General features: G+C 40.8%; 1 protein-coding gene across 2 annotated transcripts in view; it reads right to left on the bottom strand.

Moving 5' to 3' along the window:
- Positions 1-17,523, bottom strand: part of LOC122540912 (membrane progestin receptor gamma-B-like) — an 80,727-nt gene that overhangs the window by 13,328 nt on the left and 49,876 nt on the right. The window contains exons 3-5 of one of the 2 annotated variants that reach the window (XM_043677200.1): positions 16,947-17,074; positions 8,005-8,237; positions 7,693-7,819 (exon numbers count right to left, since the gene is read on the bottom strand). In XM_043677200.1, coding sequence (XP_043533135.1) covers positions 7,693-7,819; positions 8,005-8,237; positions 16,947-17,074 — 488 coding nt within the window. The remainder of the gene's footprint in view (positions 1-7,692; positions 7,820-8,004; positions 8,238-16,946; positions 17,075-17,523) is intronic. The other variant, XM_043677201.1, reaches the window with a different exon arrangement.

The raw sequence follows: 17,523 nt of genomic DNA, 5'->3' as shown, positions 1-17,523 counted from the left end.
GACTAATGCACCTAACACTAGGGCAATTTAGCATGGCCAATTCACCTGACCTGCACATCTTTGGATTGTGGGAGGAAACCGGAGCACCCGGAGGAAACCCACGCAGACACAGGGAGAATGTGCAAACTCCACACAGACAGTTGCCCAAGTCTGGAATCGAACCTGGGACCCTGGTACTGTGAGGCAACCGTGCTAACTACTGAGCCACCGTGCCACCACATTTTTTATGTTAGAGGAATTGAGATAAAAATATAAGAATAGAAGGATAAGGTAAGATGTAGGAAGCTGAGAATAAGGTTTGTGTACAGCATTAATAGCATAGACCAGATGGGCCAAATGTCGTTTCTGTTATAATATAGGAATATAGGAACAGAAGGAGGCCATTCAGCCCACTGAGTCTATCCCACCATTTAATGGTTGTCTGTGCTCTTACTCCATAAACCTGTTTTTGGCCCATTTCTCTTAACGGTTTTGCTTAACAAATCTGAGATTAGACAAATATTTAAGATTAACAACGGATCCAGCTTCCAATGCTGTTTGTGGAACACAGTTCCAACCATCCACCATGCTTGTATGTAGAAGTGCTTCCTAACATCTGTCTCTAGTCTTTACTTTTAATTTATGCCACCCTACTTCCAGAATCTCCAACCAGTGGAAATAGTTTATCTCTATCTACTCTGTTTTTTCCTATAGAATACTTATGTCCTGACTTTTATGAGAAAATATGAGTCACAGAAAAAAAACCAACTATTCTTTCAACCAGTCACTCAGACATAGAGAACTTTTTGCCTTGTACTCATCAGGACTGATGCAGGAATGCCAAATTTCATAGGGAACAATTAAAATACATGAGGAGGAGGAGGAGGATACCAATTAGTCAAATTTCAGAGCATTCCCAAAAGCTTGTGATTTCACATAAACCTGTTGGTCTATAACCTGGTGTCATGTGACTTTGGAATTTGTCCAGCCTAGTTCAACACCGGCACTTTCACATCACGGTCAAAACGCCTTGCCATGGAGAATTAAAATGAGGTTTATCGTCATGTATATTCAAGTTACAAAAGAACAGGAGTTCAGTGAAAAGTGTACAATAATGCCAACACATGGCAACATCTTGGGTACAAAGTGCTTAGGTAGAAATTGTAGATACAAAAAAAGAGAGAAAATCAAGAAAAAGGTTTACACTACATTACAGCTGTACAGAGTACGTTAGGAAAATAAGAGAATGTACCAAGGATCAGTTATTCCCCAAGCATTTTTTTAAATGAAAAAAAAAAGCAAGTCAACTCTATCTCCTTTTACTGTTTCCTTTCAAATGACATTTGAGTTTGGAGCTCTGATGAGTTCTCTCTTGGTGGGGGCGTGGGGGGGAGCCTTTAAGTGATGATGTGATAATAAATGTCTCTAGTTCTTCTCCATTCTCTCCACTTTCCTCTGGGGTTGTTGTGGGACCACTCAATCTCACAGGCCATCGTGTCGTACATCAATCTAACAACCACGCAAAGATGAGATTTTCAGCTTGGATCACCGGACAGCCAGCAGAATGGAAATCCCAGCTGAAATACTTCCTTCTTTGGGAAAAACAATGTCTCCTGATATAATACATTTTAGCTAATCACAAAAATCAAAAACAAATGATGACAGTAATTATGAAAGTACAGCTTGCAGCATTGTGTCTGGGAGGGTAGGGACAGATAGAGTTGTGAGTGTGATTACGGTGATGAGAATGAGTCTGTTCAGAAAGCATATTAGCAACAAAAGCTGAAAACTGGGACCATTGGAAAGCAGAGATCAGGACCACAAAACTGTTGGCACATTTTAAATGATTTAGATTAGTTTAATTTCAATGTAATTAAAAATTTAATACCGTATATACTCGAGTAATAATCGATCTCATGTAAAAGTCAACAACCTATTTTTGGCTAAAAAATGTGGAATTTTCCATAAATCTTGTGTAAACGTCAGAGATGTACAGCACAGAAACAGACCCTTCGGTACAAGTCGCCCATTCCAACCAGATATCCCAACCCAATCTCGTCCCACCTGCCAGCACCCAGCCCATATCCCTCCAAACCCTTCCCATTCATATACCCATCTAGAAAGTCGACCCAGTTCTTCACAGATAACAAGTCTACATTTGTGGGTCAAGGTATTATCCTGTACATAAATGTTATAATGAGGAAATGAGTTTTTTAACGTGCTATTATGTGATTTGATGTACAATTCACACCAATTCATCACAAAAGTTTAAGATGCTTCAGGTCAGAGTCAGGTGACAACCAATATTGTGGAATACAGTCATATACCGAGTTGAGATTTTGAAATTTCTTCATAATTTTGTATAAAAATGTCCTCCAGCAAAAACAAAAAATGTACAGCAGCATTTAAGGTGAAAATTATTGAAGTTGCAGATAAGACAAAATACTGTGTAGCAACAAGAGAATTTTGTGTTTCAGAGAAACTTGTGAGAGACTGGAGAAAGATAACGAACCAACTTCAGACAATGCTAAAATGAAAGTGTGCCAATGGAGGTAAACCCAACAAATGGCCACAGCGGGAGAAAAAAAGTTGCTGAGTGGGTACTTGAAAATGGAAATTGCGTTAGTTGTGAAGCCACCTGAATCCATCCACGAAACTAATCAAAGAAGGATGGAATTTCAGACTTTAAGGCAACTGCTGGATAGTGTGCAAGGTTCATGCGAAGGCATGACTTAACACTTCTGCAGAGAACTAAGATTGCACAAAAGCTGCCTGCTGAACTAGAAGATATTACAGTTTCACCAGTTTGTAAATCAGAAATCAGCAGAAGGAAGGCTACAAGTTATCATGCATCGGAAACACGGATGAAACGCCTATTACTCTCGACATGCCGGTGAATCAAACTGTGAACCAAAAAGGAGAGAAAACAGTCTTTGTAAGAACCACTGGCCGTGAGAAAAGGTGGTTTACTCAAGTTAAAACCAATGCCTGTTTTTTTTTAGAGAAAAACTTTGCCAATGGAGATAATTCCAAGAAGAATTGTTGTCTATGTGCACCCACAAGGCTGGATGGAGGTAAATGTAGAAAATGGATCAAGGAACTTTGGAATTTATAACCTAATGGACCACATAATGAAAAGAGTTTGCTCATCTGGGACCAGTTTAGATCACATTGAGTGAAGAATGTTGTTGCTCACACCCCATCACATAACACTGACATAGCTGTGACTCCCGGCAGACTTACAAGTGTTTTGCAACCAATAGATGTTGGTATCAATAAGCCATTTAAGGACATAATGAGAATGAAGTGGAATAATTGGATGCATGATGGAGAAAAAACATACACAAAAGGAGGCAATATATGGGCTCCATCACTGCCACTGATCTGTGAATGGATCATTGATTCATGGAAGGAAATAAAAACTGACACTGTTTTCAAATCATTTAAGCAAATGTGGAATTTCAAATGCATTAGACAGTACAGCGGATGATTATCTGTGGGGTGACACAGAAGAAGAAGAAGAAGTGGATGATGTGCTACCGCTAATGACAGACAGCGAGCATGAAGGGTATCCATACGGTGACATCATTCATCCTGGTGATTAAGAAGCTTTATTCAGTGCTGAAGTTGTTGAACAATGTGATTTTGCAGGATTTTAATGAACTTTTGAATTTGACATGTTTAATTTAAGATATATCATGTAATTGTGATTTTAAAGTCCTGTTATATTTCCACTTCACTTTTTGTATGTATAAATAAAAGCTTACTAATTAATTTTGTTTTTATTGTCTTTATCCAGTAATTTCGGTAATTCGTTTTGTTTTTTTTCTCTTTATTCGCTTAGAGATCAGTTGGGCTTCTGCTAATGATACGGTATTTTAGACTGTAGTATGAATTCCAGCCCTCCAAAGCAGGATCCATGTAATAATTGACCCAATAAATTTAACCTTAAAAGTAGTCTAAAAATTTGACTTTTACACAAGTATATAGAGTACGTAAATAAAGCTTTTGCAGCTAATAATTGCAGTGAAGTAATCTTTTTGCAAAACAAATACAAAACATGTCACTGTTACTCTGCTGAAGCTGTTGGTGCAATTCAGGTTTTGTTAAAGTTTATCTTTGATAATGTTTATCTTTGTTAAGTCTGTGTTGGGACAAGGATAACAGTTTGTGGAGTCCATGCTTGATAGGGCTCATCTTTGGTACAATCCTTTTTCAGGTACGGTTTATCTTTGGTGTAGCTTATCTTCAGGTATGATTAATCTTCTGTAGATATTCTTTTTGGGTAGTACTCTTCCTTAGGGACATTCATATTGGCTAGTGTCGATGTTTTGGTGTGTTTCATGTCTTGCAGTAGTGGTCATGTTTTGATGCTGTGTAAAGTTGGGTGATCTTGTGTTTGGTTGCAGCTCACTATTGTGTAAGGGGCTCATGTGTGCATGTGATTTATGTTTGGGTAGGGATGATATTTATGGGCTCTCAGCTTTTGGGTTGGGTTCAGTTTTCATTTCATGTTGTCGTTGGGATCATGTTTAGGCAGGTGGCAGTTTTAGGCATGGCGCCTGTTTACGTTCTTTCCTCTGACCTACACCACATCGTTGGGGAGCAGATTGGCAGCAATAAATCGTGAAAATTATTGAGGTCATCCTAAATAATGAGACTATTTCAACTTTCAAAGTATTCTTGCATAGTAAATGTATGTGCTGTTGCAGTGCAGTGGTAGTGTCCCTACCCTTGAGCCTGGGTACACGTCCCACCTGCTCCAGAGGTATGACATTACATCTCTGAATAGGTTAGTTAGGAAAATATCTATAAAGTAAATGTGGTAATAATAAAGACAACAACTTGTATTTCCATGTACCTTTAAAACTGCAAAATGCTTCTCAGAAATATTATCAAATGGCCTGGCCATACAAGATACCCTCACAGTCCTCTTAGTGACTGACACCTGGGCTGTGTTGTGACACTAGAGAGACCCATGGAGAGGCCTCTGCACATGCACATGGTCAAGTCTGTGTTCATTTTGGTGTTTCCACCTGTGCTGCAGAACCCTGTCACAGATTACACCGAAAATAACCTTGCTTTACAAGAATAACCATGACAATGAGAGAGAGAGAGAGAGAGCGAGAGAGCGAGGAAGAGAGAGATAAATAGAGAGAGCGTGTGAGAGAAAGAAAGGGGGAGAGCAAGATAAGTAGAGAGAGAGAGAGAGAGAGAGAGAGAGAGTGCGAGAGAACAAGAGACTGTCTGAATAATCGGTACATATGAGCAAATAAAGAGGAATTTAGTCCTAGCCTTCTAATTACACCATCAACCACTAAATGAAACAGTTTGTGGAAATTAACTGAAGCCAGGGACTGCATTACTGTCTCGTAATCAACCACAGCCCAGCCATCTGGCTGATTTTCCTTCCTTTCACAATATGTTCCAAATAGAATTTTGAAATTACAGAAAGAAATTACAGTCGTGGCTGCACTGCAGAGGCTGAGCTGTATATGCTTTGCCTGTGAAAAGGCTAAAATAATGTAATTACTAGACAGCAATCACCTTATCTAATGCACTTAATAGACGACTTAGTGCATGAGGGAGAAAGGAACAGAAGCGAAAGCTGGGGGAGTTAGGTCAAGTGGGAGGGGCTTAAGTGAAGTAGGACAGGGCTTGTGTGGAAGGGTAAACATGAGTATAGGTTACATGGACTGAATGGCTTGTTTTGTTCTGCAGACTATGTACAATGTTGAACTGAGGCACAAGATTGAATAATCAGGGAGTGCTATGAAGTTACAAATTCGAAATAAAACACGCGAGACCTATGGGGAGCCTCTTTGCACATGAACATGCAAGTCTATGTTCATTTTGTTGTTCCCACCCATGCTGCAGAACCCTGTCACAGATAACACTGAAAATAACTTTGCTTTATAAGAACAACCATGAGAGAGAGATAAGGAGAGAGGGTGAGAAAGAGAGAAAGATAAAACAGGCGAGACCTTCTAGCACAAAAAACACAGACCCTTCAGCCCAGCTAGGCCATACTGGCTTAATGTTTTATTTGAACCACCTCCCTTTCTCCTTTCCTAAACATAACATTGTAATCAACTTCCTCTTTCTCCCGCAAATGCATATTCCCCCTAAATGCACCTATAATATTCAACTATCCCCTGTGGTAGTGGGCTCCATATTCTCACCTAGGAGAAAGTGAGTACTGCAGATGCTGGAGATTATAGTCAAGATTAGAGTGGAGCTGGAAAAGCACAGCAGGTCTGGCATCATCCAAGGAGCAGGAAAATCGACGTTTTAGGCAAAAGTCTGATGAAAAGCTTTTGCCAAAAACGTTGAATGTCCTGCTCCTCAAATGCTGCCTGACCTACTGTGCTTTTCCAGCACCACTCTAATCTTGGACTCCATATTCTCATCACCCATTGGATGACAAAGTGCCTCCTGAGTTCCCTTTTGGATTTTTTGATAGCTCTCTCATATCAATGACCATTAGTTAGAATCGTCCTGAGAGAAACAATCTCTCTGAATCCACTCTACCTAAACGTTTCATAATATTAAAGATCTCTAGTAGGTCACCCTTCAGCCTTCTCTTTCCATAAGTTCAGGAGAAATTGCTTCACAATAAGATACCATTACACAATTCCAGAGAACCATCAACGCAAAATTATCTGAAATGGAAGTAAATGCGTTGAGGAGAAATGATGTGAATTAGGAGGAGGAAGATTAAACCATGTAAGGTTTGTATAATAGAGACAGAGTGAGAAGCTGACTCTTGGGCCAATAGACTCTGGCAGGTAGAATTTCAATGGAAGCTCTCCCCACTTCTTGATGTAACATTAGGGAAGGATTAGCATAAACCTCAGAGAAATGAATAACCGCCCACTAAGGCTAAGTCAAGCAATCAGGTGACCCTGTTTGGATCCCTACCATTGGAGGTCTGATGGGTTGCACAGTTTGAACAAATGGAGATCAAACCAGATAAAGCCCACACATACAGGGCCATTAAAGCCTGTGGCGCCTTGAAAGTCGCATCTCTCAAACTCCTGCTCTTGACAATTTCCAAGAATTCCACTGGAGTGATTGCAGGAAACTGGGAATACTCCAGCGGCAATCCATCTCACATGATTAGGGCCATGGTGAAACTGGAGGACAAAATGAAATCAGGGATCCATCAAGCAATTCTGGATCCAGCAATTACAGTCACGGTCCAACTAGAGGGCTGACCTCAAATTAGGAGAAGTATAATCAAGGTCACAGCTTCAGTTGAGCTCCAGAGTAATTTGGGGTCAGAGTTGTTAGGGGCACGGCAAGGCCAGGGTTAAAATCTAATTGGGTGAGGTTTTACCAGCAGGTGTCATGATATGATCTGACCATTTTGATTCAGGCAATTGGCTCAAAACTCTTGCATCTAATTATATTGGTATCATATCAGTAAGCAGTGTGAGGCTAGTCTAAAGAACAAAAGAAATGATTTGGAGATTTTGGTGTTGGACTGGGGTGGACAAAGTTAAAAATCACACAACACCAGGTTATAGTCCAACAGGTTTAATTGATGAAGGAGCAGTGCTCCGAAAGCAAGTGCTTCCAATTAAACCTGTTGGACTACAACCTGGTGTTGTGAGATTTGTAACTTTGAACAAAAGAAAGATTGTAATGGTTCCCTCATCTTGCACCATAACAAGTCCAAAGGAAATGTGATGCTCTGGTAACCAGCCTTACCTGGAGTAGCATGACAGCGCAGTGCAAATGATGGTGTTAAAGACGGCGATGGTAGCAAACCACTTGTGGAAGGGGGTATTGATCCATCTGTCTGGCATAATGTAGGCTGCGTACACAGTAGCAGAGCCTATGGGGAAAGAGCAACACAGGATGTAAAGCATCACACTGTTTTCATCAGCATAACTGAAGATTAATTTCTTCAGAGCTTCTGGTTAGCGGTAACCCCGGTTTGTGTGCGGTTGGGACAGCAGGGGCAATGGGAGAAGCAGTGAGGTTACCAGCTTCCCAAAGTCACACACTAGCTACACATACATTTAGAATCAATGGAGTCATCTGTACCTAGACTGTACAGGCTGAGAGCACCATAGTCAAAAAAGAAGCAAATGTGTCTGGCTCGGGTGGACATCGAGCTAAATGTATGGGCACAACTTGAGGTAAATGGGTAGATGCAACTCGACAGCATGTAAACAAGGAAAGGCCACGTGTAGGCTTCATTCCAAAAGTCCAGGGTGTAGGACAGAGCCAGAAGATTCCAGAGGAAGTACCTGCAGAACAGAAGGAGACAATTTTAATTTAGTTTAATTTATTTAGATTCAGAATTCCTACAGTGTGGAAACAGATCCTTCGGCCCAACAAGTCCACACCGACCCTCCGAAGAGTATCCTACCAGACCCATTTTCCCACGTCACTCTACATTTACCCAACGAATTCACCTAACCTACACATCCCTGAACACTATGAGCAATTTAGCATAGCAGATCCACCCTAAACTGCATGTCTTTGGACTGTGGGAGGAAACTGGAGCATCCAGAAGAAACCCGCTCAGACACGGGGAGAATGTGCAAACTCTAGACAGACAGTCAGCCAAGGCTGGAATCGAACCCGGGTCCCTGGTGCTGTGAGGAGCAGTGATAACCACGGTGCTGCCCTAAAGTGAAGTACAGACAGAAAACCAAATATTCATTCAATTCAGCTTTGTGCTTGCTCACCCCACTTGCCACTTTATAACAATAAATACATTTCAAATGTAATAAACATATAGAACTGCGGATGCTGGAAATCAGAAACAAAAACAGAAATTACTGGAGAAACTCAGTTTGTCTGGCAGCAACTATGGAGAGAAAGCAGAGTTAATGTTTCAGATCCAGTGACCCTTTCAGAATATCATTTCTAATTTACTTTAATATAGTTAATTTTATTAATGATTACTGATAACTGATTAATTAATTTTATTGCATCATTCTGACGAACAGTCATTGGATCCAAAATTTAACTGTTCTTTCTCTCCACAGATGCTGCCAGACCTGCTGAGTTTCTACTTTTGTGTTATGTTTCAAATGTGCTGAGCGGGCTCTTTGAAATGTCCTGATGGCATTAAAGGATGTTTGTGATTTCCTGTCTCCTCTGACTGTACAGCTCCTATGGAGTCTATCCTGTTTTATAGAATCCTCAGATTCTGACAGAAATGAGTAATAGAGTCATAGAGCTGTACAGCACAGAAACAGACCCTTCAGTCCAACCCAAACATACCACACAGATATCCTAAATTAACCTAGTCCCAATCGCTAGCATTTGGCCCATATCCCTTTTAAAGCCTTCCTATTCATATATCCATCCAGATGCCTCTTAAATGCTGTAATTGTACCAGCCTTCACCTCTTCCTCTGGCAGCTCATTTCATATATGCACCACCCTCTGAATGAAAATGTTGCCCCTCAGGTCCCTTTAAAATCTTTCCCTGCCCTGATTTGCCTTTCCAAAAATGCAGCACCTCACAATCATCTGAATTAAACTCCATCTGCCACTCTTCAGCCCATGGGCCCATCTGATCAAGAACCCATTGTACTCTGAGATAACCTTCTTTGCTGTCCACTCCACCTCCATTTTTGGTGTCATCAGCAACTTACTAACCATAGTCTGCACATTGAGTGGCTGGACTGCAATCAAGGCCACTATACTTAGCTAGACCGTCCCTACTCAAACTCTGCTGCATCTCTGTCTCTAACTTATCAAAGAGTGACTATTGTCTGACTCCCAGTAGGTCCTGTAAACTATTTACATTCTGAAATACTGAATACTGGATACACTCTATTTTACAACTCTTCCGTTCCTCTCTTAATATCTCATTAGCATGCGATTATTAGTGTCAGTGTTACATCACAATTGACATATTCTCATTATATTAAAAGGGGTGCTATAGAAATGTAAGCCTTTATTTTCTTTTATTGAAAGAATTTTGGAATACAAATCACTTTATATTTGGCTTCTGTGGAACAAATTGATGAGAGTGTATGGGGTGTGTAGACACGAATGCATGTTTAATGTCCCCAGAAGAGACACATTGAATATGAGCAGCAACACATCGTAAAATCAGTATAACTGATTATCAATGTTTTTATGCTGGATTATCAATGATTTTCTTCAGTATATGTACCATGGTATATGTTAACAGGTGGACCTTAATTAAAATGTTTATACTTTTCAGAATCCAATTGCAGCTTTTTCTACAGAAAGGGCTAGAGGAACTCAGCAGGTCGGGCAGCATCTGTGGAGACAGAAACAGAGATAATAGGCTAGAAATTACATGCTGCCTAACAGAAATGTTTGCAGTGACTGAGCATGTAATATGTAAGCAGACTCTCATTATTCTGGGGTGCAGGGCTTTGAAATTGGTTGCCCTCCTAACGTATGTAAATAAATAATTAAGGATCAATTGAGTTTGTTCAAAGTGTCATCGTGCAGTAGCGTGGGTAGGAGTAGACAGGCTGCTTTTTAACAGAAACCTATGAAATAGCAAGAATAAATGGGGGAGGGGTACTACATTTTCTTAACAAAAAAACAGTATCAACATATAGCCTCTGTCTTCTCGGCTATCTGTGGATAAGTTATTTGCTATCAGTCTTTAATAGGAATCCAAAGGCAAAGTCGTGTGAGTTTTCCGCAGTGAATTCTATGGCTGGGAAAACAGTGGGCATCCCTGGGGAAACATCAGCTGTGACCACTGGATAAGTCAATGTTTATTTTGCTGTAATTCATTCACAATGTATTTATAATTATGTGTTTTAATACAGCAGGAGCTAGAACTATGGAGAATGGATGGAAAGGATTTACCCAAGGAATGCAAAGACTTATCACGCAAGTCTGAAAAGGTAATGCCTTTTACCCCAAGAAAAGAGAAGATTGAAATGTGGCTTGATCAAGTCTTTAAAATTATTATGGGCCAGATATAGAGGAAGTGATTAAATTTGCCTGTAGTTTGGTACATGTTGGAGCTACTAAACACAAAATAAACACTGATTATTTCATCAAAGAATTCAAGAAAACCCTCTTTACCCAGGAAGTGGTTTGAACATGGAACTTGCATAGTTAAGGTGAATGTAAGGGCTAGGTGCTTGAAGGTGAAAGGAATAGAAGGATATGTTGATAGAGACACAAAGTAAAGGAGGTGTGCAGAATACAAACAATGATAGAGGTCAGGAAGTGTTGGAGAAACTCAGCAAGTCTGGCAGCATCTGTGGAGAGAGAAAAAAGGAGATAAATATTAATTCTATTATTTTCTTTGCAGAAGAGCCAGAGTTTCTCCAGTGCTTTCTGTTTTTATTTTAGCTCTGCAGTGCTCTATCTTTCTTATAATGGGGTAGGTCAGTTAGGATAAAGTCTATGTGTATCGACAAATCTCTGTTTATAAAAGCCCACCCTGTAATGGTAGTTGGCTCCTTTACAGATGGTCACTATTTGCGCCCTGTTTATTCTTCCTGCATGAGTTTCCCCCAAATTATTTACAGTAAAGATGATTCCATGCTGTTTGTTGCCAGGTTGCTTTTGAACGAGTACTGAACTAGTCTGACTGCCACCAAAAGCAGCACTTTTGCAGCTACACCCTTCAACCAGCTTGAAACCACGTTAGGATTATTCAGGGACTATTGCATGGCTAACCTGGCATCCTGTCTGAAAACAGCACTTTCCTTCATAATGGAGAACCTCAACTGGGGGAAAAAGGTATTCAGTTTTCTTTCTGAAGCTTATTTTCGAGAAAGCAACCATGATTGCTCCACCCTGAGCCCCAAAGCCTTTGATTCATCGCCCTTGCAAATTCCCTGTGTGATCATGTCGGAGCCACGTTACATTTAACAAAGACGATTATGGAGCCCTTAGGCGCTGAAGTCTTTAGTATCTTTTATTGTTCATGTAGATTAACACAGCACAAGCACCACCTTCCCACTACTCACTGTGGTCAAAGCCCAGGCTGCAATATCCTGTATTTGATGTTAACAGGCTAGTGTAAGACATTTACTAAGTGACTCTGAGCAGCCATTAACCTTGGTGTATAATGCATGCTATTGCCAAGGGGATAATTAGCAAGACATTTATTGCCCGCATTTACCTGCTTGCTGGCTAATGCCGTACAATCAGGAAAATCTCTGGCTCCCTTCTGCTTTGCACCAAAGAGTTTTCTTGATTATACAGTGAAATGTTTGAAAGCAAATTGATGTTGGAGGATGCACTGCAGTGAGACCCCAGGGCGAAATTGTGATAAGAAAGGCCTGATGTAATTTGGACTGGTTTCTGGTTTAGTACAGTACGGATGAAAGCAGTTGTGTGACAATTGCCTCCCACACTCATGTGACTATTCCAGGTGGGTAATCCCTTACAAACACCAGCAGAGATGGAATCCAGCACTAAAGCTGATCTGGGCCCCGAGGAAGAATGTGCATTTATATCGTGCCTGTCACACCATGGGATGTTTGAAAGAACTTCACAGTCATTGAAGTTTTACTGACGTACAGTTGCTGCTGGATAGTAGGAAATGGGGTGACCTTCACACAGCAAGATCCCACAAATAACAAAGGGATGTATGGCCAGCACAGCAGCTTAATTTGTTTGTTGGTTGAGGGGTGAATGCTGTTTGAGACAATGGGAAGAAAAAAGCCCGTGCTCTTCTTCAGAATAGTTCCCAGTGCAGATGCCCCTTCTAGCTGATCTCTCTGGATGGTGTTGCTTTCTGTATGCTTTAAACCAATGCTGTCACTAGCACATTGAGATATTGGTCTGGAGTATTTTGGATTCTGGGTGTCTGCATGTGAACAGTCCATGAGGTTACTTGCTCCCTCTGGCTAAGGAAGGCTCTTGGAACTCCTTACATGCTACATTTCTTTATTTACATTGACTTGTGCAAGATTCATAGAATCCCTACAATGTAGAAGCAGATCATTCAACCCATTGAGCCTACACCAATGAAGAGCATCCCACCCAGACTCACACTATTGCCGTAATCCTGCATTTCCCTCGGCTAATATCAAATAAAGCTGTCCAGTATAGTATCTAAGACATCCCTTAGTATTTGCTCATCAGAGTAGTGTCTCCTCTCCTCTTGATTACAACCATGTGATTAGTCACATCCTTGTGATTTGTATGAATGGATCATATTATACTATAATGCTCAGAACCAGGAAGCCTAGGAGAACTTCCCACTTCACTAACCCAGGACTGTAATTCTGTCCCCATGCCAACAGGCCAAACCAACTTTGTTTCTGTGCTACAAACTCTATGTTGCTCAGTCTGTCGTGCGAGTGTGAGCATGAGATTTATTTCTTATTAGATTTTAATAGACATGACCTCTTCCATGTTCCCTTGCATGCAAGCATTGCTTCAGCTCCTCAATTAAAACCAACGAAATGAAATCATTTGAAATCCAGCCTTGGTTCAAACCCCAGCAAACACAAGGAAACAAATTACAGCATAAGATTGCTGCTTGTCCTGTGTGGACAAGGCACTATGCTATTGTTCTAATTGGTGCTGTTACCCTGTTAGGGATAGGTGACTTGAAACCTGCTTTAAAATAACACAAAGAGAAGTTTAGATCAAAAAGGTCCACACTGGGTCAGCATTGGTCAAAAATCTTCTCATTAGCAATATTACTCATAAAAGCCAGAAGGCTGGCTAACTGGGAAATAAAAACACATTCCCAGTGGTTCTCAGTTACTTTGAGGTTGGCTGATTTCTGAAAGGTACCACTCACCCCGAAGAAACAGAAAAGGTGTGGCTTAAGTAGCACGGGCCAAGTGCTGGAAATAATGGGATTAAAAGAGATGGATGCTTGATGACCAGGGGAGACATGATGGGCCGAAGGGTCTCTTCCTGTGCTGTATAACCGCAGCAACCCGGCAACGCAGGCACTTATTCCCCATCTCTAACTCTATGATTCCAAATCCCACTCCAAAGATTTGAGCACATACCCTAGGCTGACACCACAATGCAGTACTGAGGGAGTGCTGCACTATCAGTGATACTGACTGTTGAACAAGATGTTAAATCAAAGTCCGATCTGCCCCCCTCAGTTGGGCAAGAAAGATCCGATTGCACTATTTTGAAGAACAGAAGGCAAGGTCCCCTGATGTGTCCAGACAAATCCTTACCCCTCAACCAATGTTACAAAAGCGTTAGCTGGCTTTGGGAAATTTGCCAGCTGTGATTCCTACGTTGAAACAGTTATTTCATTTGAATAATTTAGTGTTATTTCAAAAAAACATATAATTGGCCTTATGCATTTGAATAAAATCAATATACTACAAATGCTTGAAATCTGAAACAATAATTAAAAAACAGAGTGCTGGAGAAACTCAGCTGGAATCGCAGCAATTGTAGAGAGAGAAACGGGGATAATGTTTTACGCTCGGTCTGACTCTTCTCTGGAAACTGCCGTGTGGTTGGGTGAGGTATTATGTAAATGCAAGTCTTTTGTGAACATGCTGTGAAAGAATAAATTATGATGTTCACAATATGACCATTCCCACATTTTACTGGGACATTACAAACAGAACATTGTAACACTATAAATAATCTGATACTGGCTGCCAAATATTGACACAAAAAGTGTTCCAGTTTGCAACACTAACATCTGTTCCCATTCCCTGTCCCGCATCCCCTTACAATTAATAAAAAGATGCAAAGTAAGATGAAGATAAAAGGAACAAATATTCCATCAGGATCTCATTGTTCAGAAAAAGATCATGAACCTTTTTCACAAAGCATTCGTTGATATTTTTCACTGCACAGATGTTGCCAGACATGCTGAGTTTCTCCATTGTCTTCTATATTTTACTTCAGATTTCCAGCCTTGGCAGTATCCTGCTTCTGCAAGCAATTCATTACCAGCTACCACTTAACAAATTAATCTTTAGGTAGGTAATCTATCTCAATGTAAATAATTGTAACCTCTGGTCAGATTAAATCCTTGTGTTCGCTCCTGGCTGTACTCTATTTATAAAATAAATGGACTGATAATCTCACAAGCATTACCCCTGTGACAAATACACCATTCTTTAGATTAGGATGTCCTTGAGAATGGGAGATTTTCTTCCTCTTTTCTGGCATGTGGGCATCACTGGCTGGACCAGCACTCTCTACCTGTCCCTAGTTGCCCATTGAGAAGGTGGTGGTGAGCTGCCTTCTTGAAACTCTGGAGTCCATTTGCTGTAAGTAAACCCACATGCTGCGAGAAAGGGAGTCACAAGATTTTGACCCAAAGACACTGAAGGAATATTGCTATATTTCCAAGTCAGGATGGTGAGTGGCTTAGAGGGAAGCTTGCAGCTGTGGAGATGCTCCCATGTGTCCTTCTAGATGGAAGAGATCATATGTTTGGAATGGCCTGTTTAAACAGCCTTGATGAATTGCTGCAGTGGAGATGGTTACACTACTGCTACTGTGTGTTGGTGATGGAGGGAGTGAATGTTGAAGGTGGTGAATGAGGTGCTGAAGAAAGAGGGTTGTTTTGTTCTGGATGGTGTCAAGCTTCTTGAGTGTTGTTGGAGCTGCATTCATCCAGTCAAGTGGAGAGTATTCCATCACACTCCTGACTTGGACCTTGTAGATGGTGGACAGGGTTTGGGGAGTCAGGAGGCGAGTTACTCACTGCAGGATTCCTAGCCTCTGACGTGTTCTTGTCACCACTGTATTTATATGACTTGCCCAGTTCAGTTTCTGGTCAAGAGAAATGTTGATAATGGAGAATTCTATTGAAGGCCAAGGGGCGAGGATCAGATTTTCTTCTGCTGGAGATAGTCACTATCCAACAGTCGTTGGGTGAAAATGTTAACTTGCACTTCCCAGCCCAGGTGTGGATGTGCCCTATGTCTTGCAATGCTGAAGGAGTGCCGTACTAAGGGAGCACAGTACTGAGGGAATGCAGTGCTGAGGGAGCACATTGTTGAAGGAGCACTGTACTGAGGGAGTGCAGTGCTAAGGGAGCACAGTGCTGAGGAAGGGCTGTACTGAGGGAGCACAGTGCTGAGGCCTTTAAGAAGAAAGTGAGGGTTTCTTACTTAAAAAAGGTTTTTCTGGTGCGCAATCCAACATTCATCCTTTTAACCAACTCCAATGAAGCAAGGTAACAGGTCACAACCTATTGCCTTTGTAGGCCTTTACTGTGTCTAAATGGATTGCTGCATTTTCTTACAAAGTAACAGTGGCTTCACCACTGTGCTGTGAAGTGGGATGTAAATACATGCTCATTCTATGTTGTGTTATAAAGGTGTAGAAGTCCTGCACCTTTAAGAAAGTTGAAAAGCTAGTTCAGCCTGCCAGACACAGCACAAACTGTTCTGAACAAGGTAACAATGTAACACATAGTCGAAACACCTAGCAGTAGATGGGTTGCCTTGAGACAAAAACAAATTCAAATTTGGCCAATCAGTTTAAATTATGCCCCAAGATACCAAAATCCAATCAAGTTTGAATTTAGTTTTTTGATAATATTAAAACCAATGAAATGATCGAATGTTTTGGAATACAGACATTTTTGAACATTTGATGGAGAACTGCCAAAGGACCAACAAATACAGGCTGCTTGATCAAGTGTTCTCTGAGAGGTACCTGTCTGGGGAAGGAGTTTGCACAGCAGAAAATCTACAGAGGAAATTCAGCAACACTGTCTGGTTTTGAAACGTGATTAATTTTTTTGTAAATCTTAATCTGGATTTTTTTTAAATCAGACTAGTATTGTAGAGTGGGCAGTAAAAGATAGGTTTAAGAGAAAGGAGTTCTAAATAATTGTTGATTTTAACATTCTCTGTTGGACTTAAATAATAAAGTTTTTAGTTAATACTTTAAATAGTGACCTCTGGGATAGCTCTTTGCTTCTCAAATTTTAAGAGATTATAGCACGGGGTGAATCTTTTCTGCTGATTTAAATTAGCAGAGGGGTTTACCACGTGTTGTAACAGTTGCTCTAGTGTCATATCAGCAAGCACTTACCAGGTTGGCAGGAAGTGGGTCCAGATATTCACAGTCTCATTTGTCAATTGGAAAAGGCTGAATAAACAATCAGTTGCTGTGCTCCTTGGGTGACGATATCCAAAAATGATGCTGTGTTCATGGAATACCTGTTGCAGGTAATTAAAGCAGATCAGTAAGTGTCCTATTCTCTGACTGAATTGCCTGAAATGAAGTGTTAGCATTTGCTGGGTTTTGACATCCTACAGAGGGGAGATATCCACTAACTGCAGAATTCAATGCCCAAACAGACTGGTGAAGGTTAAAAGATCGCAAATTACATGACACTGTCCTAGCCAGGTGAACAAGAGACCTCACCTTGGGCACCAAATCCCTTGTTTAGAAACCCCCTGCTCATGATGTCCAGCAACAGACCACCACCTGGTGCAAGGAACAGCAACTTGCTGGTCAATGAGGAATTCCAAAAACATGTTGTTCAAATTGTCAACCCTCGATAATGTTCTGTCAGTAACAGTTGCATACAAAATGCTGACACATAAGAAGGGCCATCGTTACTTCAATGAACACAAAATCCATGGACAGAAGGAGAGTGGACCAA

This window comes from Chiloscyllium plagiosum, chromosome 36 (assembly GCF_004010195.1).
Source record: "Chiloscyllium plagiosum isolate BGI_BamShark_2017 chromosome 36, ASM401019v2, whole genome shotgun sequence".
Classification (NCBI taxonomy): Eukaryota; Metazoa; Chordata; class Chondrichthyes; order Orectolobiformes; family Hemiscylliidae; genus Chiloscyllium; species Chiloscyllium plagiosum.
Note: the sequence above shows the minus strand (reverse complement) of the source record. Positions and strands in the feature narration are given on the sequence as shown.